At 41.7% G+C, this 24,546-nt stretch overlaps 1 protein-coding gene across 2 annotated transcripts in view; it reads right to left on the bottom strand.

The window, feature by feature from the left end:
* The window catches only part of grm7 (glutamate metabotropic receptor 7), a 200,501-nt gene that overhangs the window by 24,844 nt on the left and 151,111 nt on the right, over positions 1–24,546 (bottom strand). For both annotated transcript variants that reach the window (XM_066670922.1, XM_066670921.1), the window contains exon 8: positions 13,005–13,940. In XM_066670922.1, coding sequence (XP_066527019.1) covers positions 13,005–13,940 — 936 coding nt within the window. The remainder of the gene's footprint in view (positions 1–13,004; positions 13,941–24,546) is intronic.

Below are 24,546 nucleotides of genomic sequence, written 5' to 3'. Positions count from 1 at the left end.
AATTAATACGCTCAAATAGAAGCCCACTGCTCTTCATTAATCTAACAATTTGCTTCTTATGCAGGACATGCACCTGTTGCATTTCCAGAATGTTCTGATATTTACAGGGAACAATGAGGCTTCCTGATTGCGCTTGAACACAGCATGCTTCATGTGTGATGACGCTAATGAAAGAAATTTGTAGTAGATGAATTTGGCTCACAAACTTTTCAGCTAACGACAGTAACTTGATGTAGTTCACTATCACATAAAGAAGACGGGTTCCAGGAACAGGAATACACAGGAAAGAGAACTCTTATTAGGTTCCTGGAGTCGCCAAAGAAACCAGCGAGGGCATCCCAACATGACAACAGCAAAGGCACTTTGCAGTAAACAAACATTTAGGATAAACAGCTCAAATGAATTCCTTCTAAAAAGAGTTCAGATCTTTGTTGCAACATCAGGAACCTCAGGAAACATTCATGCTTTCGTTGTTGCTGGGGTGATCAGTCAACATCCATGGCTTTCTCTTTGCTGCAGTTAAGAAAATGTACATTTAACAGTTCCCATGAAATTCCCATAAACAGTGCTTTCAGGATTGTCATCTTTAAGGCAGGAAATGCAAGCAAAAAGAAAACATGTAAAACAATGTTTGCAGAATTACTTCATCTTTAAAGCAGATAAGGCACTGAGGTGGCCATTTCCACACTCTCACAAAACTGGATAGGTCTAAAATATAGCCCTGAGAAACTCCACATTATACAGAGGAGTCACAATCAGAGAGTTCCAGACTGTTTTAGATATATAAGTGCTACAATAAAAGCATCAAATATTCCCATAAAAATTTTCCACAAACAGTATTTTCACGATTACTTAATCTTTAAGGTGGCTAGAACAAGCCTGAGGCGAACATTTTCACATTCTCATAAAACTGAAAAGGTCTAATATAAAGCCCTGAGGCACACCACATTAAATTTCTTAGCTCAGCATAAGAGCACAGTTCGGATGACTAGAGTTCTATCTTCTCTAACCAGAGGAAGTGCTCATGTAAGAGATTCCTTATTCATAGTGTAAGTTCAATAAATTTTTGATGGTTTGCAGAAACAGGGAGTTCGCTGCCAGCTTGTGACTCAGTTATTGCTGTTTGCAGCTGTTTTGAATCCATTTGAGGAAATTCCAAACAATATTTACTTGTTTTCATTTTAATGCTAAAATGTATTGTTGATATTACTTCTGCTTTTGGGTATTTTTGGTTTATTTACACCAAATGCATGATATTTATTTATTTATTTGTTTGTTTATTTTCCCTCAATTGTGCACTAGTTGTTGATATGTAAAGAGATGAATACAATCATTCAGTGTTTTATGTACTGACATGATTCAATTTAGATACAACTGTCACGCCCTCGTCTCGTCTCCTCTGTTTTCCCCGGTCTTGTGCTCTGTTAGCACATGGCTATGTTTTGTTTATGTCCTTGTCTCTGCCCTCGTCCCGCCTTTGTTCCGCCTCCTCGTCCGTGTCATGTGTTAACCCGTCCTCTTCGTTATCTGTCCAGGTGTGTCTCGTTTGTGCCAGTATTTAAACCCTCTTGTCTCACGTCCTGTTTGTCGTTCATTTCTCTTTGTATTGTTGCCCAGTCATGTCGTGTTTATACTATGTTCCGAGTCCTGTCGTGTTGTCTCTTTCTCTCTCCTATTCCAGTCGTTTTGTTTTCTAAGTCATGTTGTTTTGTTTCCTTTCTACCCCGAGTCTAGTCTTTGTTATTTCCCAGTTAAGTCGTTTCGTTTTGCTTCCTGTTCATGTTGTGTGGTTTCTATTGTTAAATTAAAGTAGTTGTGTTAGCAAGTGCGTCCGCCTCTGTCAGTCCGCCTCGTGATTCGTGACAACAACACTGACTGGATTTTTTTAAGTGGAAGTGATAGAAAACAGAAATCTGGGTATTTTCAATGCAAAAGTAGCATGTGTTTACTTTAAAATTTAAAGTCTAAAGGGCCTTAGACACGTTTGAGGTATCTGTTCCCTACCATACATACCATTCTGGCTTTATTAGTTACTGTAAACCTAATACCACTATGCATTGGAATTCCACTTCATTCATCTCCTTATCTCAACTATTTCAGGGACATAATTTTAAACATATAGCACAGCATATATTGCTCATGACTAATGGATAATAGCAAAATGAATTTTATTAATTTAATTCATTCATACATTCATATTTGTAACTACTACAAGCTAATCATTTGAGATGATTTCAGCAGTTCTAGATTTGATGACATTTCTAATCAGTATTTCAGTAGACTTTTTTTTCCCCACTGCCAACCAGGACTGACATCCAGTAGCACAATATTTACTGTCAATCCAGAGTGAAGGATGTATGGCTAAATATAGGACTCCATCTGGCCCCTGTCACTGACTCCTTGATCAAAGTCCACAGCACTCTTGACAATGAGTTTTGCTTGAATTTCATTTCCTATTTTTGTGCTAAGACTGATATTAAGTGGATGTGTCCCATAGTTCACTGCCTCATATCTGTTCCTTATAAACCATGTCAAGCATGTATCATTGAGGGTAAACTGAGGCAGGTATTGTGTCACATTAACGTCTGCCCTGAATTATCCTCTCCCTCTGCAGAACTCCGATATTTTAAACTGCCCACAAGGGAGGGACTTCTGATCTCTGCATACATACATTTGCATACTTGAGAATGCTGTGAGAGCAGCTGTCAGCCTCTACAGCCTAACAGAGCTATCAGTCTCTGCGGTATCGCCTTTGCCTTCCCGGTGACATGACCCATATTGCATCCCGGCTTAAGCATTTTCCAGCGGCTGTATTTGTTCTTTGAATTAGAAATGTAGATTGACTTTGAGTCATCACAACAGGGGCAGAGACAGCTCATTCTAAGCAGCTGAGGACAGAGAATAGGAATAGAGTTTCAGCAAAAGTGAGAAAAGTGAGTTTTCACAAAGTGAGAAATGAGGGCTTTTTAGTGACGACTGATGTACACTGCGTCTGTTGGGTAGGCTCTGTGTATTCTAACATGTATACAAGCAACTACCCATGCACACCTCACCTACTTTGTGTATCTCTAGCCCCTCTACATCTACAAAAGCCCAAGGCAGATGTATCCAAGTAGGTTAGTTCTAAGATAAGGGACTGAATGAGCACAAATGAAATCAAGAGTTATGATGGGATGATGTAGAGAAAGAACAGCAAACCTGCCTTAATCAGATCAAATCCATCATAGCTTTTGCCTCTGAGAGATTTTTGCAAAAGCAGAGTGTCCTCACTGAGGAAATGAAATGGACAAAGTATGTTACTAATCTTGATAGACCATTTAAATGTTTATATATATTTTGCCACATTGCTCAGTCCTTTAAGCTGAATAACCAATAGAATTTGGTATTTAATGACCTTCATTACTATGAAACGGATGCTTTCTGTTGAGCCCCAGCTTGTGTGAATATCTACAGCATGTACATTCATGCCAATACAAATCAAACCATGTCAGATGCCTTAAAATATGTTACATTACACATACATACACACACCTCGGAGCACAGCTGAATGTCACTGTCTCCTATCCCACTGCTGTTGTTATTTGCTTTGTTACCATATGTCCTGGACAGCTACACTAACCTTATTACGCTAGGTAATGTAAAACCCTCCCAGCTGTCAAAAAGAGCATCTATAAATACCCCGTCTGCTGGATTCCCTGCTGAGAGATAAGATAATTTACCATTTAAAGCCTGCACCCCCACAACAGCATCCCTGGCCAGAGTCGTGATTAATGGCATGGTCAAATATAGCCAGGCTATTAGTCTCTTGTAAAAAAGGGGACCAAGCAGGAGGTGTCATGGGGAATAGAGTCATGCAGGAGCAAGGGTGGAAGGAACGGAGGAAGGGCGAGGGGGAGGGTTAATAAATGAATACAGTGCTCTGATCATAGAGGAGCACTTATGCCAGCTGCAACCCCACCACCAGGTCAACTTCTCTCCTTCCGTTTCCAATATTAACATGTGGCAGGTGTTCTTTTCTGAAAGGGCTCTTAGGCTGTGGTGGGACAAGAGCGGGTGAAACGTGGCGGTAGGTAAAATCAAGCCAAACCCACACTCTCTCACATCCAGTATGAATTCATTTGGGAAAACACATGTGCCTTAATGGGTATGGTTCGAAAAGTCACACTCCATTAACATAGCAGAAATTAGCAATGCTAATGCCTCTCCTGGTCAACAGTAATAAAGAGGAGATGGGAAGGCTGATGGCCGAGGGAGGGAGAGATAAAAGAAATCGTTCTCTAAAAACTGTGCACTTGGGTACTAGGAATAAGCTCTAATTTATGTTAGTGATCTTTAAAGGTTCTTCACACTCACATGACACCATGTGAAGGGGAAATCTGAAGAGGAACATTTGCAAGAACAGAATGCATGAACAGAAATGTTCTCTGAAAGCTGTAAAGCTGTGCACTTGGGTTGCAGAGACATGAACATGTGCTTTAATTGTCATTGCACAGACTCTGTATTTAACCCATCATTGCCAGACACACACTAGTGATTACGGGCAATGAACACACACAGCAGTGCTGTGTTTGAAATTGTACACTCATTAATACATTCACTACTTGCAACATGGTGAACTGCTTAGGGGATGATCACATGACTTTTTTTGGACAACATAAGAAACATAAGAAAATGTTGGACAACCTTGGTGTCTCATAAGGGTGAAGTAACATTATAATTAGGCACTGCCAATTCAGTGTTATGAGCTTTGATATGTATTCATTCATTCATTCATTCATTATCTGTAACCCTTATCCAGTTCAGTTCATGTGGTGGGTCCAGAGCCTACCTGGAATCATTGGGCGCAAGGCGGGAATACATCCTGGAGGGGGCACCAGTCCTTCACAGGGCAACACAGACACACTCACAGATTCACTCACACCTACGGACACTTTTGAGTAACCAATCCACCAACTAACGTGTGTTTTTGGACTGTGGGAGGAAACTGGAGCACCCGGAGGAAACCCACACAGACACAGGGAGAACACACCACACTCCTCACAGACAGTCACCCGGAGGAAACCCACGCAGACACAGGGAGAACACACCACACTCCTCACAGACAGTCACCCGGAGGAAACCCACGCAGACACAGAGAGAACACACCACACACCTCACAGACAGTCACTCAGAGGAAACCCACGCAGACACAGGGAGAACACACCACAGCTGTATTCACACAGCTGTGGTGTGTTCTCCCTGTGTCTGCGTGGGTTTTGGGATGTTGATGGGCAACAAGCACTCTTCCTTCACTCCCCCTGACCCATTTTTCCTGCTTATCCTTAGCCCACTGGGTAATTGCATCTAAAGAGTGTAGATCATTTCCATTAAGTGTTCTTTAAAGGTTATTCACACTTGCAGAACATTGTTTGAAGGTGAACTTTTAAACATTTACGTTACATGCAGGTTTTCTCTGAACAAGTTTCATGACTTTCAGAAATGTTTGGTAAAAATGTAATTGGTGTAGATCCTTTAACATCATGGATATGTCAAATATGAAAAGGTCTTTCACATCTCCATCACATCTTCACTTCTTAAAAATACATGGTCCTTTAAAACATGGTTCAAAGGTTCTTTGTTTCCTAAAAAGGTCTCCAGAAGACCCCTTCTTTCAAAACTACTTGGTTCACTTTTGAAAAAACCAAAAGTGTTTTTCAGTGACATCACTCCTGAGACTCCTCTCGGGGCTCTGGAGTTTTTAATGCGTAGTCACTGTTCAACACAATGCTTAGCCATTATTTTTATCTTCCCTCCAGCCTTGGGCATCTCTTCGCTTTGTGCCGTGCTACACATTGTCAGAATGTATCTACTGTAAAAGTGAGACTGTTTTGCAATGATATGTTTCTCAAGCACAACCAGAAGCTTCCATCTAGAAGTGAAATATCTTCCTCATTACACATTCATGTACTCATGCCCTGGAGCTAGTGTGTATTAAATCACCAAATACCTGGGAGCATCGCAAAGTGAAGCATTGCATCTGTATTCCTCTGTAGTTCGAAATCACTTGCCTACTATAGAGGAAGCTATAAGGCTAGGCAATCTAATAAAACACAACCTTCAAACCTTGCTCTCCTTTAAGCCCAGGTTCAGTCCCCTGAGCTGTGTTCAGCATCAGCCGTGTGCATTCATTTCATTAAAGCAACCCTGCCTCACTCAGTCTTTACCTCTGTGTCAATAATCTCTCTGTGAGACAGGAATGCGGAGACGTATCGAACACGGCCTTTGCTCCCGCAACACAGGTAGCATTATATTTTACTGTAAAGCTCTTGAATGAGTCAGCCAATGAAAACAGAGGTTGTTTACATAGTGGGGGACACCCTCTGGGCCTTCCAAGCCACGTAATGGAAAAAAAAAAAAAATGAAAGAATGATTTTTCATTGAAAGAGAAGTGTCCTCCAAAGGTCACATGGAAGTATACACCTGAATTAAATGTAGAAATGTACGCAATCCATTGTTAAGTCTTGACTGGAAACCATAGTGTTGAGTTAATGAAGTTCCTAATTGGATTGTCCCTATCAGATTTATTCTCTAGGCTGTATATTTATAGGAATGCTGTACAGTGATGTGGCAGGTTTGGTTGTTGCCACATTGTGTCACACCCTTGTCCTGCCGTGTCTGTTTTCCCCGCCATGTGCTCTCTTAGCACATGGCTCTGTTTGTTATTGTCTATGTCTCCGCCCATGTCCCACCTTTCTTCCTCCTCCTCGTCAGTGTCGTTTGTAATCTGTCCCCCTCGTTACCTGTTCCAGGTGTGTCTTGTCTGTGTTATGTATTTAAGTTCCCTTGTCTCACTTCCTCTTGTCGGTCATTTGTTTCGCTTCCATTGTTGCTGTGTCATGTTGCTCAGTCCGGTCTGTCTCTGTCGTTTCTTTGTTTCATTTCCCAGGTCATGTTGTTTAGCCCTCTAGTCTGTCTGTCCTGTTTGCTCTCCGTGATTAGGATTAGTCTGTCTGTCTTTGCTGTTTCTCGTTTCATGTTGTCGTTACTCAGTTATCTTGTTACTCGGTCTAGTCTGTGTGTCTCCACAGTTCTCCACTGTTTCACCATCGTCATTTCCTCCGTTGTTGTTTTGCTCCCTCCAGTCTCAGTCTTGTCTGCCGCTCGTTCTTTTTCCTCATTCCATTTTGTTTCGTTTTTGCCCAAGTCTATGTCTCATCTGTTCCTCGTTTTGTTTTTTCCTGAGCCTTTGTCTTTGCTTTGTTATATTTCGTTTCTATAAATAAAGAGTTTACTGTGTTATGAAGTGATTTTGTGAACTTCAATGGTTCTGAATTTTTATCACGTTTTAAAATAAAATATTGTTAACTGAACAAGGGAGTTCTAGTAGTATGTAATGTTAAGAAGTGGGTTAAAATATATAATTTTATTGAAACTCTTTTGATGTAACTTTAGAATATAATTTTAAGGAAAGAATGACTGTTTTAAGAATTAGTCTTTCTAAATTTACATAACTTAAATTTATAAGGGCGGCACGAACACTAACTTTTTTGTTACTTGGTTATTTTCAGAGGGCAGGTGAAATGGAAGGATTGGGTCAAGAAGGGCATCCGGCATAATACTTACACCATGTATTTTGCACAAATTGCCACTGCACATTGGCATGGAGAGTAATTGAATATAGCGCCCACTTGAGGGAGCGGTTAGAACTGGGACAGCAGTGTGTAGGTTTATGGAGCATCATTTAAGCCCTGGGTGGGATAGAAAGCTAAAATAAAACAATAAGAATTGTTCAGCTTTTATTTGTTGTCTGTGACATTGGATGCTGCTGCACGCCATGGCATTTTTTTGTCAGTTCTTAGTCTTAAAAGTTGTTTTCATTTTCAGTGAATCTGTATTTAATGTAATAGAAAATAAGTGCTGCCCTTTCCTCACCGAGCCTCTTGCAGAAGACTAAAGCCAGCACGCCCGTTGTGTTTGGCCACACACAGCTGTCTGACCCTATTAGCGTAGCTCACACTCCGCTGTACTGCTGCTAAAAGCCCAGTGCTGAACAGATGCTGGAGGAAAGTCAGCAGACTGAGGAGAAACACTGGTGCGGCTTCAGAGCGTCCGAACTTCGCTCAGGCGCCTAGCTCTCAGCTTCGGAAAACAAGGCCAGGTGGCAGAACTGCTGTTTGTGTTTATTCTAGGCATTTTTTCCAGTATGAAAGGATCCATATGCTTCCCTATAATTACCCCGCAGCCATTTTTGATGGAGTCATTCTTTATTTATTTATTTATTTTCTGTGGCACTAATTGCAGTATGGATTGAGCTCCACTGTGCAAAGAGCCTGGACCCATGCATGCCACGAGCACAAAATGCTTCTATAATAACATATCAGCATGGATTGCAGTGTTTATGTCAGTTCAGTAAAGCAATAAGCTACATGTAACAATGTGCTACAGTGATTACAGTGATTTTACCACTTCAATGCGAAGTAGAGTGATTAAAAACCCTTTAACTAAAGGTAAAACCACTGCAATGTTTGTTTTTTTTTAAACAGCAGAAAATATGAAGAGCCAATCCAATGTTCAATAAATCATTCTTGGGTTTGAATTAAGTTAATCTGTGTGGCCATATGTTAGTATGCAACCACATTCATTCTTTCTGTGGAACACTATTTTATTTTTGTGGTTAACATTATTATTTTGTAGAATAATGTAGAAAAAGTAAAGCTGGGGTCTGTGGATTTTACACACTGATGCTATTAACAATAGACTACGATGAATCCAAAAAATATCATTATTGTGCACATCTATTTGATAAAACCATCACACAGCTGTAGTAGTTACATGCAATTTGCCTCTATGCCATTCACATTATTCTTTTATCTGTCTGCTATATCCCTGTGTTGTTAATACTCACTAGGGCGAAGCCTATTTGCTGCTGGGAAAACTGCAGAAAAAAAGCAAGCACTCAATCAGCAAAGGGAATAAACACCATTATAAAAGTGACAGCACGTTGCAAAGAATGCAATTTTGGCACCTGTGTTACTTTAAATCATGATTCCTCTGCTAGGAACCACGACTAAAACAACTGCTGGCTTTAATACAGACCACTGCTCACATTCAGCAGAGGAGAAGCCTATCACCAATTACAGCATATGAATGAGGGATTGACACTAGTGTCAAAAAAACACACTCACACACATTAAAAAAGAACCAGAAACAGATTTCAGCTTCACACTGTTCCTCATTAACACTCAGTAAATTACATTATGAGTTACAGATTCATTAAAAACATTGGAAATATAAGCACTTGTTTCCCAAACAATGCATTCAATTATTCATTATATTGGATTATAAGTTTCCAAAATATTTCCATATATTTTTGTTTCATAAACACTTTGTTAATTGCCTTTTAACATATCACATATTTTAGAGCAGGAATGGAGATTGGATGTGGTTGAGATATAGCCACGCAACCTAGAAAGTCCAGGTGCTGGTGATAGTGAGGCTTGGCATATGATTGCAAAACAGATGCTAGCCTTAAAACACACAAAAATTACATCTGGAATCAAGTTTAATAACAGCTGTAGTCCTATATGTTCCTAATGAGGGTTAAATTCATTGTTTGTTGACCCACATCTCACCTTTGGCACATTTAAGTAAGTAAGAGTTTGATGTCATTATTGTCATGTTGTCCAGACATGGCTAGCCTTGACATCTAAAAAATCCCTCCAAGCTTTTGTGTAGGTGTGACTCACCCTCCCTCATATGAATACACACACATGCACACACACACACACACACACACACACACACACAGACAGGCTTTACAGCCCCTGCAGCCATGCCGCTGTGAAAGCAGCTTAGCATCATTTGTATTCAGCCCCATGCTAGCCAGGTAAAGAATGACAAGCAGCGCAGGCCACAGTGTCACAATTCCACTCAGTTGGGGCGCCTTGCTGACGTCAGGCCTTACACACACACACACACACATATATACACACACGCACACTCCCTCCCACTCAGCTTCAGATGAGCCTGCTCCTGTCTAATGAGCCCAGCCCTCATCTCCCAGGACCCTATATCATTTTTAGCTCCATGCTAACTCTAGGTATCAGCGCTAGCTCTGACTGCCATTCAGTATTAGTGCTACCTCAACTTCCAAATGAGCTCAGTCCATGCATCTTAGTTCTGTTTTCACACAGAGTTTAGAGACATACCATTAAAAGCACATAAAACAACTGGCAAACGTTCACAGATTACAGATTTTCCGTTATGTTTTAGTGTACTGTACCAGTTCAAAGAAAATCATGTCTCCAAAATAGCAACTTGGGCCCTATTAGGTTTCTCCTGGTGTAACTGTGGTGATAGAGGAGTCCCGCCATGTGCACGTTCACTCTGTGCAGAGTTAAACAATGAACAAAGCTTTCAGTTGTGAGCATTGTGTTTGTTTCTGAGTGAGTGCAATAATTGATCATTATATTAACCTCTATAATAAACCTCTAGGAATGTCTCGTTTTGTTCGATTGTAGTCATTACACATCTATCACACACACAACATCATCTATATATGGCATTGTGAACAGAGGATGGGAGAAATGTTTCAGAAATGGCAGCCACTTGCACCACTCCAAGTAGCTTTTTCATTTAAATGCCTCTAAGCACATAGTTACAAAACAAATACAAATAGTGCAGAAACAGCTCTATCCTGAAAATGTTTATGTGTAATGCTAGACTAGACCTGGCCAGTGTTACAAACAAACATGCATCACAAATTATTTTTAAAGAACTACTTAAAATAAAAACTAAAAAAAAAGGTATAATACATAATAATTTGTAAAGTTTAGGGAAAGTTCTGTAAAGTGTCCCTGTGCAGTACAGAGAGGTTCTTCATGCATTTGCTCTAAATTATGAACCTGAAATATGAAAAGTCTTTGTTTACCTTAGGGCTTATCATGTAGCAAGAAAACTCTGCTGGAAATTCAGCTGTTTTTTTGCTAACACTATTCTTTAAGCAATTGCTTTTTGGTCCAACTATTTGGACAGGGACAAACAGACCCATCCCTCTAGTGTGCAGATAATGAGCAAATGTCCTTATGGTAATGAAACGGAAACGTCTATGAGGGGTAAGGGGCTGAGGGAGGGCACTTAACTCCGATCCCTTAACTCTTGCCTTTGAGAACACCACCCTTTCCCATGGCCAAAAATAATTTTTCATTTGGTTTGAAAGGGATGAAAAATGGATGATCGTTCGGAGGTAGAAAAGCCAGAGTCTAGATTGCCTACAGCTAGAAAACAGGTATTACAAAACAGAGCCATTACAGGAACATCAGGCTGCAAATGGATTTGAAATGGAGCTGAAAGTGATACATATGCAAGGTTACTCGCCTTAGAGGGAATTATAGAGAGGGAAATATTCACATAAAAAAGGCCAAGCAGAGAGGGTGCAGAGGATAGCATTAAGATCTTTTTTTTCAAGACACATGAATATGAAGAAGCTACTGAGAGAGAGTGTGTGTGTGTATATATATATATATATATCTCCTGGAAAAAGAATATACTTACTTCTGCTATGGATGATCCCCTTTAGCCTCCACACAGACCCTGGCTATTGTGTGAGTTAATGCAGAGTCCATTTAACTTAAGATCCATTTAACTTAAGAGCATTGATAGCATGGCTGGCTTTTTACAGTACAACCTTCAGGCAACTATTTGCAAGGCTTCATTTGCAAGGGAATTTTATTGGGGTTCTTTGAAACTTCTTTCTAAAGCTGAATGTAAATGAAATGTACACTTCATACAGATTTACTGTAAACAAATACTGCAGTATAGCGTTATAGATGGTTAGTGTATACTGTGCAATGGCTACGCTAATTCCTACTTGTGCAGTAATGGCTTTTCCAATGCCAAACTACTTTCTAGCCTCTGGCTAGAACATGAGTTTCCATATTTCTTGTTGGAGGAAAAAGTTGTGGAACGCCTACTCCTTCTGCCTCTCGCTCTGTTAGTGTTTACCTGCACCTCTGATCCTCTCAGAGGAGGAATCCTATCAGTGTGAGCATGACAGCGTAGTGGGAGTTTGCGAATACAAAGCTGTGTCTGTGAAGTATATCCGCTGAAACTGCAAATTGCTCGAGTAAACTGAAGTGAGGCTTTTGAAAAGGTCTGTCATATCATTACCATTCAGATTTAATAAGCACTCTATTCCTAATGAAAAAATACTGACATACTCTGACAAATGCTAGAAATCTGAGTTACAGGCTCAGTAAAGGATTGCTAGAATGTTTAGACCATGGTATATTCAGGTATGCGCTGTGATGTAGAAGGTGTGGCCTTATTTTATTGACATCATTCCAAGGCTTAAAAGCAATGTTTTAATAATGATAAATATAAAAAAGGCTTTTTATAAAATTCCCCACTACTTGCTGCTCTCTAGTCAGTTTGTATGCTGGAAAAAGCAGGTGTTTGTATGAAACCCTGGCTTTGTAAATGGGAAAAAAGGGTCTCAGTCCAAACTGTCTCAGGCTTTTGTCTTTTTGCCTTTTACTGAGCCACAGTCGAGAAAAAGCATTTGGAGGCATTTGGATGACAGAGAGACCTCAGAACCATTAAAACCATGAAATGAGACCTGATTTATAGGTGAATAATAATGATTATTTGTGCATTAATTAAGGTGCAACAGACTCTAAATTCGAGAGAGCTCTAGCTGCATGAAAGTAAACACAAAGCGAAAGTGCTACAAAAGTAAACTGCTTGAGTTACAAATGAGTTTCTGTGGAAAATCAAACAGTGAATATATTAAACTTCAATCACCAACAAGCTACAGTCGTTTCTTACTCAAACACAGTTCCACCTTAAAAGATGTGGAGCTGCCGAATGAAAACAAACACAGAGTTGGCCGGAATGGTTTGGCTTTAAGCGCAGTAGTTCCCCAGAGTCGTCAAATTTGCTGCTGTATCAAATGTTATATACATTTAAGAGATCTAGCACACAGCCTTAACTTAGTGTCATTCCCAAAAGCCCAATGTGAATCTTACCTTTTCTGCAGACTGAGCTGTCCCGAAGAATATGGGGATGAAGGCCAGCCAAACGATGCAGGTGGTGTACATGGTGAAGCCAATGGGCTTAGCTTCATTGAAGTTCTCTGGAACTCCTCTTGTCTTGATGGCGTAAACTGTACACGTGACCATCAGCAGAATACTGTATCCGAGCGAGCAGATGATCTGCAGGTCCGTGATGTCACACTTGAGCACCCCTCTGGCCTTGTCTGGGTTGATGGTCTTCTGCTCATCGTAGTCAATGATGGTGTTTGGGGGGTCCACGCCGAACCATATGAAGACTCCCAGAAGCTGCACTGAGATGAGGCTGGACGTTATGGCCAGCTGTGAGGTGGGGCTGATGAGCCGAGGCGGGGTCACTGACTTCTTTCCCTCCTCGAAGATCCGGTAAATTCGGTTGGTCTTTGTCAGCAAGGCAGCGTAGCTGATGCACATGCCCAGGCCCAGGAAAATGCGACGGAAGGAGCACACGGCAACGTCAGGCTTAGCAATCATGATGAAGGTGATGATGTAACAGAGGAATATGCCGGTGAGAAGCACGTAGCTGAGCTCTCGTCCCGAAGCCCGAACAATGGGCGTGTCGTTGTAGCGCACAAACGTGGCCATGACGAAGATGGTGGCAATGATGCCCAGCATGGCCAGAAAGACAGGGATGACTGCCCAAGGCGAGTGCCACTCCAGCTTGACGATGGGGATGGGCTGGCATCCAGTCCGGTTGGGGTTTGGACGCATGTTGTAGAAGCAAAGTTTGCAGGTGGTCTCGTCGTACTGGTACTGGTAGCCATCACAGGGTTCACAGTGCCAGCAGCATGGCATGCCCTTCACCATCTTCTTCCTCTGACCTGTCTTACAGGGCATGCTGCAAACTGAGCTGGGGATGTCCACCTCGCCATTGGGCCACTGCATGTCCTCGATCTGAAACAGGGGGATAAATATTTACTGTGGTTTTGTTTGTAAAGGTGTCAGGTGTCACATGTAACATTCAAGAGGGGTTCAATTATTTTTCAACTGTTATGGTGTAAACAAGGAACCGGTGTGGCATGGTTCACTACAGAGAAACTTAATGACTTTTACAGAAGTGGTTGTGGGAAGCAGGACTATTTTATTTACCATCTGTACACACCTGGGAAGTGTCCATATCTCTGGACCCACCACGACCCTGAACTGGAGTGGTTACAGACAATGAATGAATGAATGCATTCACTGACATGAAGCGATGAAAGCTCCCTTTGTGAACCTGTGACCTAAAGGTTAGAGAAGTGGGCTTGGGATCGGAAAGTCGACTGTTCCAATTACCTGGACCTGCAGGAAAAATAAGGGTGGAGGAGTGAGGGAAGAGCACTTTCTCCTCTCTCATGATAGAGGTGCCCTTGAGCAAGGCACCTAATCCCCAGCTGGTCACCAGAGACGGTGAATGAAGTAGCTGGGTATCACTCTGGGTATGTGCATGCTAACTGCCACATAATGTGTTTGTGTGTGTGTGTGTGTGTGTATGTGTGTGTGTGTTGGCTAGAACTGTTCAATACAGAGACTTAATTTCCCCAAGGAGATAACTAAAGTGTCATTCTTGTTAAATGTGAGTGAGTGAGAGAGAGAGAGAGAATGTGTGAGTGAGTTTCAAACTACCTTCATAAACTTGAGCACTGGCAGATTCTAATTTTTTAATTATTGTGACTAATGTTGATGAAATAAACATATTAAAGTCTTTGGACAGGTGGCACGGTGGAGCAGCAGGTAGTGTTACACTCACACAGCTCCAGGTGACTGTCTGTGAGGAGTGTGGTGTGTTCTCTCTGTGTCTGCGTGGGTTTCCTCCGGGTGACTGTCTGTGAGGAGTGTGGTGTGTTCTCCCTGTGTCTGTGTGGGTTTCCTCCGGGTGACTGTCTGTGAGGAGTGTGGTGTGTTCTCTCTGTGTCTGCGTGGGTTTCCTCCGGGTGACTGTCTGTGAGGAGTGTGGTGTGTTCTCCCTGTGTCGCGTTACGTCATAATTAAATCGCGTTACGTCATGTGGAACTATTGCGAGGTGTTTTCAGTTCATTAACTGAGCCGAGCAGCTGATTGGCTGATAACAGATAGCTTCGCCACGCTCTTCATTTCCAAAACAAAGTTGGATGAACACAAAACAGTGGATGAATGTGAAATGTTGGCACACACACTTACATTTTAGCACCTCTGTGTCTATATTCTATGTTAATCATATCAACCAAGAGATCTTTTCCATTCCCATCTTCGTGTTTGCTTTGTGGCAGCTCTCATTAGGAGTTACACATCTCAGTCAGTACAGGGTTTAGGACAGATGACTGTCCAGAAGTAACCCTCCCATTACTAGCACCAAGAAATACATTTTCTGCTTCTTATGATCCAAATTTGTCTAAACATATTCACTGATTGGTCAATATTGATTTAGTGAGGTGGATCTTATACCTCATCTACAGAGAGAGAGAGAGGACACTGTTAAACAAAACAGCATGCATTTAATGGCTCTTTGGACAGGCGGCACGGTGGAGCAGCAGGTAGTGTTACACTCACACAGCTCCAGGTGACTGTCTGTGAGGAGTGTGGTGTGTTCTCTCTGTGTCTGCGTGGGTTTCCTCCGGGTGACTGTCTGTGAGGAGTGTGGTGTGTTCTCCCTGTGTCTGTGTGGGTTTCCTCCGGGTGACTGTCTGTGAGGAGTGTGGTGTGTTCTCTCTGTGTCTGCGTGGGTTTCCTCCGGGTGACTGTCTGTGAGGAGTGTGGTGTGTTCTCCCTGTGTCTGTGTGGGTTTCCTCCGGGTGACTGTCTGTGAGGAGTGTGGTGTGTTCTTCCTGTGTCTGCGTGGGTTTCCTCCGGGTGACTGTCTGTGAGAAGTGTGGTGTGTTCTCCCTGTGTCTGCGTGGGTTTCCTCCGGGTGACTGTCTGTGAGGAGTGTGGTGTGTTCTTCCTGTGTCTGCATGGGTTTCCTCCGGGTGACTGTCTGTGAGGAGTGTGGTGTGTTCTCCCTGTGTCTGTGTGGGTTTCCTCCGGGTGACTGTCTGTGAGGAGTGTGGTGTGTTCTTCCTGTGTCTGCATGGGTTTCCTCCGGGTGACTGTCTGTGAGGAGTGTGGTGTGTTCTCCCTGTGTCTGCGTGGGTTTCCTCCGGGTGCTCCGGTTTCCTCCCATAGTCCAAAAACACATGTTGGTAGGTGGATTGGTGACTCAAAAATGTCCGTAGGTGTGAGTGTGTGAGTGAATGTGTGAGTGTGTGTGTTGCACTGTGAAGGACTGGCGCCCCCTCCAGGGTGTATTCCTGCCTTGCGCCCAATGATTCCAGGTAGGCTCTGGACCCACCGCGACCCTGAACTGGATACAGATAATGAATGAATGAAGTCTTTGGACATAGGATTTCTATCTCCACTGCTGTAAATATCTTGTCTAGTTTCTAGACCCAAGAATCAATGTACAGTTTAAATTTTAAGAAAGTTATTACCTTGGAAACATGGCTGTTTTCGAAACCTTTCCAAGGTGTTTTCTATAAATCACAACAGAAATAAAGTGCAGATCGCTGAGCTGTATTTAATCCTAGATGAGGAACTCAGATTGTATTCTGAGACTGTGGATATCAGAACCGACTACATTAGCTCCGGCTCCAGAGAAAGATATCACATTCTAGACTCTGCTGTTGTGTTTGACATACAAATACTTTTTCATATGCAAATTCCTGAGCGGGTATGGTCACCCTTCACCGTCCGGTCACCGTGTAAACACGGCATTTGTAACAACACAAAGGCATGCTGCATTGTTATGGGTTTTGCAATATTTTGACGGGCAGAGACCTTCGAGAACCAGCAGAACAAGCCACAGTAACAAATGTCACCGTGTGTTTATTTATGTTTTCTCAGATGTAGCCTTTTTAAACTTCATATTTTAAAATGTAATGGCTTCCGTGATTAAAATCCCAGAACGGAAGCTAATCAGAAGGTGAGATTAATTACAATAAAGGAATTAGTGAGCGTGAAAAACGCAGCCTTACGAAGCTTTATACGAGAAAGTTTCCAGACACTATTTATGCGAACGGCGCGCCACGTTGCCACACTTCTTTCTTCGCTGGCCTTTTCTTTAAACAGCTCTGATTGCAAAGTGATTTTGAGATCTTTTTTTCCCGCAGTCCTTTGAAGCGGCGATCTCCATGGAGACGGTGCGGTCTGTAATGAAAACGCTCAACAAGGGGGTGGTGAGAGAAATCAAATGCCTCTCTGTTTAGAGAAAGCCGTTTGTGGAGAGGAGTAATTAAATCGCGTTACGTCATGTGGAACTATTGCGAGGTGTTTTCAGTTCATTAACTGAGCCGAGCAGCTGATTGGCTGATAACAGATAGCTTCGCCACGCTCTTCATTTCCAAAACAAAGTTGGATGAACACAAAACAGTGGATGAATGTGAAATGTTGGCACACACACTTACATTTTAGCACCTCTGTGTCTATATTCTATGTTAATCATATCAACCAAGAGATCTTTTCCATTCCCATCTTCGTGTTTCCTTTGTGGCAGCTCTCATTAGGAGTTACACATCTCAGTCAGTACAGGGTTTAGGACAGATGACTGTCCAGAAGTAACCCTCCCATTACTAGCACCAAGGAATACATTTTCTGCTTCTTATGATCCAAATTTGTCTAAACATATTCACTGATTGGTCAATATTGATTTAGTGAGGTGGATCTTATACCTCATCTACAGAGAGAGAGAGAGGACACTGTTAAACAAAACAGCATGCATTTAATGGCTCTTTACACATACATTCATTGAATCACTGAACGTTAGTCTCTGACTTTTGCTCGGCATTGTATTTGTATAAACATGATGTAATTAACAGGAGCTCATTGTGAGATACAGGGGTTGGACAATTGAACTGAAACACCTGGTTTTAGACCACAATAATTTATTAGTATGGTGTAGGGCCTCCTACACAGCATCAGTTGGTCTTGGGAATGACATATACAAGTCCTGCACAGTGGTCAGAGGGATTTGAAGCCATTCTTCTTGCAGGATAGTGGCCAGGTCACTATGTGATGCTGGTGGAGGAAAATGTTTCCTGACTCGCTCCTCCACAACACCCCAAAGTGGCTCAATAATATTTAGATCTGGTGACTGTGGCGGCCATGGGAGATGTTCAACTTCACTTTCATGTTCATCAAACCAATCTTTCACCAGTCTTGCTGTGTGTATTGGTGCATTGTCGTCCTGATACACGACACCGCCTTCAGGACACAATGTTTGAACCATTGGATGCACATGGTCTTACTGGTGCAATGTGCAGTTAATGAAGATTGTCCACCAGGCTGCTCCAATTTAGCCATGACACCTCCCACACTACAATGACAGGGGTTTCACTTTCATTGTCTAACCCCTGTATTTGCCACAAACACTTTACAAGATCTGGAAATTTCCCTAAACAGCTTTATCCCTCATTTTAAATCATAATATGCTTAAGCGACATTTACTGAACTTCTTGGATGCAGTCACATGACAGTTAATGAAATTACTTACAGAATGACAGTGTGCTTAGTGACTACATAGAGACAATAGAAATGCTTAATTTAATACAATATTTTTTATTCTAAAAGGTGTGTTTTAACCTTTTTATTTTTTTTAACATTCTGGGAAAAACATGTCTTTTTATATCTTTTAAAGAAAATACTTTTTCTTTGGTTTGTTATATGTTTCTTATAAATGGACTTTATGGAGAATTGAGTCTGGGCTGTTATGTGTTAATATATTTGCACAACAACAACAATGAAAAATAATCAATTGTTATCAAAGTATCCAAAAAAAAAAGCTACAAGCATTCCCAGCATTGAGCCTTTGATGAGCCCAGGCCCTTCGATCAATACTGGAATCAATCTCAAGCATGTGACCAAATTCAAACATCCATTGCCCAGCGAGCAGGAACAGAGGCCCGGCAGCAGCAATTAAGGTCCTAGAAACGCTATTAGCCGCTGCTATTGTGGGACAGTGTTTGTTATGGGCTCCGGTGAGTTTTTCCTGCCTCTCCTTGGCAACAGTGTGAATGGCAGAGTGACACCTGGAAAGGGCCGAGAAGAAAAGCAGCATCAAATGGGCTGACACTCTCAGCGGGGCCGGCTGATTGGACACGGCCAGGCATTCCAGCCCGAGAACAAAGGCAAAGAGTCAGCACACTCTTCTAATCTAACCTCAGACAACCATCTGCACTCAGAGAGAGAGAAAGAGAGAGAAATACATGAGACAACACATCTTCTGATTCTTCTCTCTTTTTATTCTCTATTTTTTTCTGGATCGTGCTTGGTTCTTTTTGTGCAAAATGTACTTTCTGTCCTCTCTCTCTCTCTCTCTCTCTCTCTCTCTCTCTCTACTTTCTCTCTCTCTCTACTTTCTCCCTCTCTCTCTCTCTCTATAAGATGACTCCCACTCAGCCTTTCTTCATACCCATGGAAAAGCTCATTAGGCTCTCTTTCACTCTCACACACACACACACTCAACAACAGACAGGATACTCAACATTCATCTAGAACATATATTACTACATTTGCACTGAATGCCTTATGAATTGCAGAAGTTCTCTCTTTTGATCTTTTGAGAACCATGTGGTGCTTAAATAATTCTTTGCATGTTGTAGTAGTCCTTATTAATTAAATGTGTGTTATATTCTGTAGTTCGACATAGCACCCAAATATTTTTTTTTTAATTTATTGTCACATTGTCCATTTTGTAACAACAGAGGAACCATTATGTGTGCGACCAAAAAGATTCTGTACAAAACATTGTTTGTTGGACATGTTTATCATTAACCAAAGAACCAATTGATCACAACTGAAGTTATGAAATATCATAATTTTGGGAGGAGGACCACGCCCAAACTCCTCCCCTCAGCCCTATATACACCCTGTCCCCAACCCTTTTTCTTGTATTCGTCTATCGGACCTGGGGGGGTGGTCCATCCTATCTACAGGTACATTTAGATAGGAGGTACAGATACAGGTACATACACTCAGCATGCTGAGATAGCATTTGAGACACAACAGTTTTAAACAGAACCACTGTTGTTAATCAAGACCCTTTTAAAGAGCCATCATTTTTAAGAATGTTGTTAAGTCAGTGCTAAGTTTTCATCGTGTTTTACAGAAGAGATACACCACTTTACAACTACCGTCTGCCAATAAATTCAATGAAGAACTGGAGAAAATAAATACTGTTTTAGATATGCATTAGATTTAAGGTGGTGTCAAATCAAATGTGTATTCTAAACACTGATGTGACCTCTGTATCCGCTGTATTCGCTCTATCCTCACATTCATAGGCTGTGCACATGACCATCGCCACTCATTCTAATCTACAAAAACACCATGTAAATATTCATGAGGCCCGAGGCCCCCAAAGGCCTGGTGGAGAGGACTCGACACAGCTGTAACACTGGACAACTCCCAGAAGAAGAGGAATCCTTCAACCCAGGCCACTGGATCCCCTACAACTGGATACCAGCAGCGTTCTCCCACTGTCTGAACAACCTTGTTCTGAACGCCCACTTTCAGTGCCCATTCCTTTAAATAGTAATGAGTCGCTTGCTGTTTACCCCGCCCCAAGCACACAGCAGTGAGGAGTGAGGAGCAGAAACACTGGCTTTTAATCATTTTCACTCAGTTTTCTTTCTTCTTCTTGTTTTCTCAGTTTTTACTCAGTGCTCTAATTTCTCTGTGCTCGTTGTGTTTGTTTTGCTGTGTTTAACCTTGTTTTGCGCTCTCACATAAACGCAGGTCCAGTGCTGTGATTGGACAGACTCAGACGAGGGGGCGGGGCCATTCTAAAGTATCTACTCTTGATGTCAGAAGCAGAGCAGAACTGTAGCTTTTGTTTACTACATAATCTAATGTATTTTCCTCTATAATAAATATTTTATAGTATAATTTAAAAGTCCAAACTACAAACTCCTGTACAGGTGATCCACCCTCATCCAGCCATGAACAGGGGGCAGTGGAAGACTTTTGCCTTTCACGTTGTTGTATAATCAACAAACAATGGTACACACTTGTGCTTGCATGAGCTTGTCCCACCAAACGAGGCAGTGCGGATCAAAATCAATTATTTACTTTCAACAGCAGATATCTGTGTATCTGACAGAACGCAGGCGGCTGAGCCTCTGCATTATTAACGCTCCTGTTTCTCACAGAATGGTACAGTGGAGAGTCGCATCTGACTGTGACGCGTAACCTTGCAAAAATTTTGTCTGATTTCATCAAAATAAGCAGGGTAACATGAGTACAGCTCTATTTCACTCTGACTCAACTCCTCTTCATTTCAAACAGTAGGAAACCTCTTTACCAAACACTATTCATATAGAAATAATCTAGTTTTTGATAAAGTTTGGGAACCCATGGTCAAACAACATGCTAACCTTGATCACATACGGTGAAGAGGAGCACAACATTCATTAATTCATTCAAAGCCTGCAACCCTTATCCAGTTCAGGGCGGCGGTGGGTGAATCACTGGGCGCAAGATGGGAACAAACCCTAGAGGGGGCGCCAGACCTTTGCAGGGTGACACACACTCACATATTCACTCACAGACTCACACCTATGGACACTTTTGAGTCACCAATCCACCTACCAACGTGTGTCAAATCTGTAGAAAATTAGACTCGAGAGAAGCCTGCTATGTTACACATTAACACATTCTGTGTCATATATATATATATATATATATATATATATATATATATATATATATATATATATATATATATAACTATAACAAGAGATATTAAGCAGATGAACAGAAACGAATGATGCAGGTTTTCCAGAATCTCTTCACTCCCAAATCAACATGTAATCGGACTCAGGTGTTCAAGCTAAACTGGAATGAAGCAGAAAGTAAACAGCCTCTTTTTTCTCCACCTGTGTTTAGGGTTCAATCTCCAAACAGACTGGACCTAAAGTGACCGGTGCTTCTGCCATCAAGTGAACAAACATGGCAGAGTCTGTAGGACCAGCATGCACTGATGACCCGGAGTGGCAGACAGGGTCAGGAGGAAATTACAAGGAAAGGAGAGAGAGAAAGTCCAAACAACTTCTGGACTGTGGAGGACATTGGTGGAATAGGAGTCAATTACTTGTCCCTCAGCCAGAGATTGCATCTGTCTTTTTAATACAGTGTGTTCCAGGACTCATGCCGTGTACAGTTTAGCATCTTTACCACTGTAGACTTTAAATATCAGTAGCAGCTGGCTGCAACATGTTCTTACTAGCAGTTGCTAATCTCTACAACCTGTTTTTCAGGGGCATGTTTTACTTTATCATTTTATTTAACTGGTTATTAGCAACAAGCTAAATTGCAATTTATTTTATGATTTGTTTCTAAAATCAGTCATTTTATAACTTCAACTGACAACATCTGGCCCACTTCTGGCAAACACATTGAAGTGCTGGCTGTGGCAAACCAGACATTAACTAAAAATGGCCTGAAAATAGACTTATGGTGACACAGGAGCATTGTTTGGCATGAGGGAGCAGTCGACACAAGTGTCTTCATTCAAAATGGCAACTGTATCATTAAAATCAGGGATATGGGTCAGAATTTTATTGCTATCTGGGTAGAGTGTATTGTAACTGTCTTCTCAGTCTACTCAGACATACTGTAATTGGCCACCCAGCCACACCTGACACCTTTGAGGAGAATGCACCCCATGGTTTGCACACTATAGATGTCCAGGGAGTCTTTTTTTTGCCCGTCAAATCCATTTTCAGAAGTCTTCTTCATGCTCTAGTGACTCTCCTCCCTGTTGGTGGAGGTGGAGGTGTTAGAGCAGGGAAGAGGACAGTTACACACTGTATTTAGAGCAGTGGAGACAAGGGGCAAAGCTCCGTCCTCCATCATTATCCCCCACAGTCTCCCCCTCTCTTATCAGGGCTGTCCAGCCCGTTTTCTGCTTTTTTTTGTCCGAGTGTTTTTCACATTAAGTGTCAAGCACAGTTGCCAATAAATCATTGCTCTGGTCAGGCTCGCGTCACAGGTCAGGTGGTCATTTAAATGCCATTAGAGGCAAGGCTAAAGGCACACATCCATGACTACAGGCTTAGTCGACTAAAACTTCCCTGCAGGGATTCAGCAAGTCAGTTGACCTTTTCATTGGCACTTATGGTCAGTAACTTCTTTGCATTTGTTTGATTAGAGTTTTAACTGGGCATATGTTAAAGGGCCAACAGAACGTATTAGAAAATCTGGTGTATGATGTGAGTTTGTTCAGTTGGTACAGCGCTGGTTTCTAATGTCAAGCAAATTCTGTTTATATCTCACCTGATGTGAGCTGATGATGGTCTTTTGGGATTTCACGTTCAGGTTCCTTCATTCAGGAGGGTGTTGAAGGGCAAGGTCACCCTGTTCCTCAGGGTTGGAATTTCACCTAGTTTCCCCATCTCATATGTTTGAGTTTAAAGAATCCCTCTATTGTTTCTGGGGACTTTGTCTGTGGTAGCGCAATGCAATTTGATTCAAATTTATGTCTACAGCGCATTTAAAAGCTGAAGCTGACTGAAAGTGCAGCTGTACACAAGCAAGTTAAAAGATAGCTCCACAGGAACAGGAAGTAAGAAGAAGTAAGAAGTAAAACACAAAGTACAAAAGTCAATACCATTGATAAGGTAAAATACAGATAAAACAGATCAAGTAGAGTAATATATTCCATAGAAAATGCACAGTCACCCTTTAGCATTTATCAAGGACATGCGACAGATAGCAATACTTTATATAAAACTAGAGATGCCCCTTGTGACAAGTAAGACAGTCAATGTACTATAATACTGTAAGTATCACCAATCCATATTAAGACCTACTTACAGGCTGCAGTCGTTATCAAAGTGTGTTTAGATGTTAAACTCAGACATCACATGGAATGTTCCTTAGCATTGGCTCTCATCAGTAAGTGAACCAGCAACAAAACACTTAGGACTCACCACAGCATCCAGCATCATAAATCTCTGAACAAGGTACTGTTTGTGTCTCAACATATTTCAATATCGTTAAATAATTGGACTTTAAGTTTGAAGCCACAGGCCTTTTATACAAAAGCAAGCCACCCCTTCTCTTAGTGTTATTAACTCTGCACTATCAAGGTTTTTGCTGTGCGCCGCTGTGTGCCAAGTCTGCAAGCAGTCTCTCTAGTTGCTTGGAAACCAAGAATTAAAGCTCTGGCTCTATCTTTTTTTTTTTCTTTCCTATTCCCTCAACTTGTCCCTGGATCTCTCATACTGCATGCATGAATGTTTTCTGCTGCGAAACATCTCTGTGGTCAAAGAGCTTAGCTCTGACACTCCATTTGACCGAAAGTGATTTCGACCGAGCCGTCAGCGTTCCGCTGTTCTGCAAAGTTTAAAGAAGTACCATGAAAACTGAATAGGGAACTACTGTCCTGGCACAAGCCCTGATGAGGACGTCTTGTGTCTGGTCCTTATATACGTAAGGGGTTTGGTAGTAAAGGATGACCCTAATTAGCACTAACAACCCATAGCAATTCCAAGGTGCAGTTCCTTATTTG

This window comes from Hoplias malabaricus, chromosome 5, assembly GCF_029633855.1.
Source record: "Hoplias malabaricus isolate fHopMal1 chromosome 5, fHopMal1.hap1, whole genome shotgun sequence".
NCBI lineage: Eukaryota > Metazoa > Chordata > Actinopteri > Characiformes > Erythrinidae > Hoplias > Hoplias malabaricus.
The sequence above is the reverse complement of the archived record's forward strand: the minus strand, read 5'-3'. Positions and strand labels throughout refer to the sequence as shown.